The 2,742-nt window shown below is 46.4% G+C and overlaps 1 protein-coding gene across 1 annotated transcript in view; it reads left to right on the top strand.

Annotated features, from left to right (window-relative positions):
* The window catches only part of TMEM128 (transmembrane protein 128), a 13,122-nt gene extending 11,170 nt beyond the window's left edge, over positions 1-1,952 (top strand). Inside the window, exon 4 of the mRNA XM_006893576.1 lies at positions 1,853-1,952. Coding sequence (XP_006893638.1) covers positions 1,853-1,952 — 100 coding nt within the window. The remainder of the gene's footprint in view (positions 1-1,852) is intronic.
* The last annotated feature ends 790 nt before the right edge of the window (positions 1,953-2,742 follow it).

Here is a 2,742-nt window from a genome sequence, read left to right as displayed (position 1 = left end):
TGTGTTAATGGTAATTGGTGACCGGAATCCAGTTGATACCTACCAATAGATTACATAGCAGAGTCCGTAACTGCATGAAGATGTCTTTAATACAGTTTATATTTTTCTCATAGAGCGTTTGACTGTCCCAAATTCAGTCTTTAAGAATCATTTGCATTTTTTTATCTTTCTTGGATGAAAGAACTGTTTTTCTCAACAGAATCTTTAAAGCAATGTATGATTACTTTTCATTTCTATTTCTAAAAGAATATTTTTAACTATCTCTTTTGGTAATTTCTTAACCGTAAATTAGTTTGGTATATGAGTTGACGAAAAGTAGACCCTACATCAAGTAAATTTTGATGAATTATTGTTAGGTGCTGTCGAGTTGCCTGAGAGACTCATAGCGACCTTTTGTACAACAGCTCTGAAGCCTTCCTGTCCTGAGCCAGTCTCACTGACTCCAACACACCTCCCCCTGTTGTCCTAGTTACTGTATCAATCCATCTCATCTGGGGTCTTCCTCTCCTGCGCTTTCCCTCCACCCTTCGAGCATGATGTCCTTCTCCAAGGACTGGTCCCTCCTGGCCACATGCCCAAAGTATAAGGGACGGAGCTTCAAAATCCTAGCCTCCAAGGAGAAACTTGATTTCACTCTCTCCAAGAATGACCTATTTACTGAACTCTTCTCCAGCACCACAAGTCAAAGACATCGATTCTTCTCTCATCCTTAGTCACTGTCCAGCTCTCTGATGCACAGCAAGTAATTGTGAAGACCATGGCCTGGATCAGGTGCACCTTCGTCTCTAGACTGACATAGTTGCTTCTCAGCACTCTAGAGAGGTCCCCGAAAACAGATTTTCCCCAGTGCAATTCATCTTTTGACTTCCTGGCTACTGGTGCCAAGAATGTTGACTGTGGAGCCATGCAGACTAAAGCTGTGAGCGATCTCAATCTCTTCGCCATCCATCCTGACGCTGCCAATTGGTCCAGTGGTGAGAATCTTTGTCTTCTTGACATTGAGCCTCAATCCATATTGAAGGCTGCAGTCCTTGACCCTCTGCAGCCAGCATTTCAGGTCCTCCTCAGTTTCAGCAAGCAGGGTTGTTTCATCTGCATCTCATAGGTTGTTGATGAGTCTTCCTCCAATCCTGATGCATGTAGAGTGTAAAGGTGTGGAGACAGGACACATCCCTGGCGTGCTCCTCAGTTGCCCTTGTATGACCAAATCAAGCTTCCCCATGGGGTACCCCAAGCTGTAATCTTCACAGAAACAGACTGTCTCATCTTCCTCCCTGGGAGCAGCTGGTGAATTCAAGCCACAGACCTTTCGGTCAGCAGCTGGATACTTATCCGCAGTGCTGCCAGGTCTTCTTAAAAGCAGACCGTGACTGTTGTGTGTTGTCGAGTCAGAACTGACTCCTAGCTGACCCTCTAGCAGGTTGGGAGATTGCCCGTCCTCCTCCCGCAGAGCAGCTGGTGGATTTGAACTCTGTGCCTCTGGGATTGCAGTGCAGTTTCCTACCGCTAGGCCGCCAGAGCTCCCTACGTGCAGACCTCAGCCATTTCTGTTCATGTTCCATTGCAGACACTTGAGTTTATGAAGCCCACTGCCACAAGGAGATTTAGTGATTGTCGTTCCAGGTACTTTGTGAGGAGCTTGTGCTTGTGATCGTCCCAGAACAGGATGGGCAGTGCCAGATTACGGAAGTATCTAAACAGCAAGGCCTGTGGAAAGTTGGTGGCTGGCCGAGCGTCCCTCACGGGTGATGCTCACTGGAGTGGTGCACGAGTTACGTAGCTCCTGATGCTAGAATGAAGCGCGTTGGCCTGTCAGAGGCACAGCTGTCAGCCGGCTGTTCTTTCCTTTCAGCTTCAATGTCGCGCTGTGGCCCGTGTGGTCCTTCTTCACGCCTGTGCTGCTCTTCACCCAGTTCATGGGGGTGGCAATGCTCATCTCCCTCCTGGGCTGAGTTCCGAAGGTAAGTCTCCGGGATGGCGTGGCCAGCAGTCCCCTCACTTGCGGGATGTCTCCAGGACATGTTCAGTGGGCTTGGTTGTCACAGACCACTCAGGACGCTCTGTTCCCATTCAAGCTCTCTGTCCCCTGTGCTCTGTGATTAAAGGGAATGGAACTTCCTTCCTTGTCATAATTGTGCACTGAGTGATGACTCTTTTTTTTAAAAAAAAATTATTATTCATTTCAATGAAAATTTACAGAGACTCTGGATTTTCATTCATTCATTGTTGCACTTTTCTCCCATCCCAGCCCTCCACCCTAGTACATACACTACCTATTCTTGGAAAAGTAAAAGACAAATTCTTTCATTGTTTTACAATCCTTCCCCCCAGGTCCACTCCACTATGCAGCCTTCGCTCTGGACTCCTGTCATGACAAAAATACCTAATCACATATCCCTTTTGAACAGTTTTCTCTCTCATCTGTTTCATTGCAGTATACATTATTGAACCCATCTTTCTCAGTCTTGCCCCAACCCTGATGTCAGTCCTGTTTTACAGCAGTGGCACCATTCAGTATTTGTCCTTTTGTGACTGAGATACTTCCCTCAGCATAATGTCCTCCAGGGTCACCCATTTTGAATAATATTGCATGAGTTCCTTGTTTTTCAGCGCAGCATAGTATTCCATTGTGCGAATATACCACAGCTTCTCTATCCATTCGTTTGTTGATGGGCACTTAGGTTGTTTCCAACTCCTTCCTATTGTGAACAAAGCCGCCATAAACATGGGTGTGCATATATC

The sequence above is a fragment of the Elephantulus edwardii genome, unplaced genomic scaffold, assembly GCF_000299155.1.
Source record: "Elephantulus edwardii isolate Elephantulus edwardi_28Jun2011 unplaced genomic scaffold, EleEdw1.0 scaffold00129, whole genome shotgun sequence".
NCBI classification, from domain to species: domain Eukaryota; kingdom Metazoa; phylum Chordata; class Mammalia; order Macroscelidea; family Macroscelididae; genus Elephantulus; species Elephantulus edwardii.
Note: the sequence above shows the minus strand (reverse complement) of the source record. Positions and strands in the feature narration are given on the sequence as shown.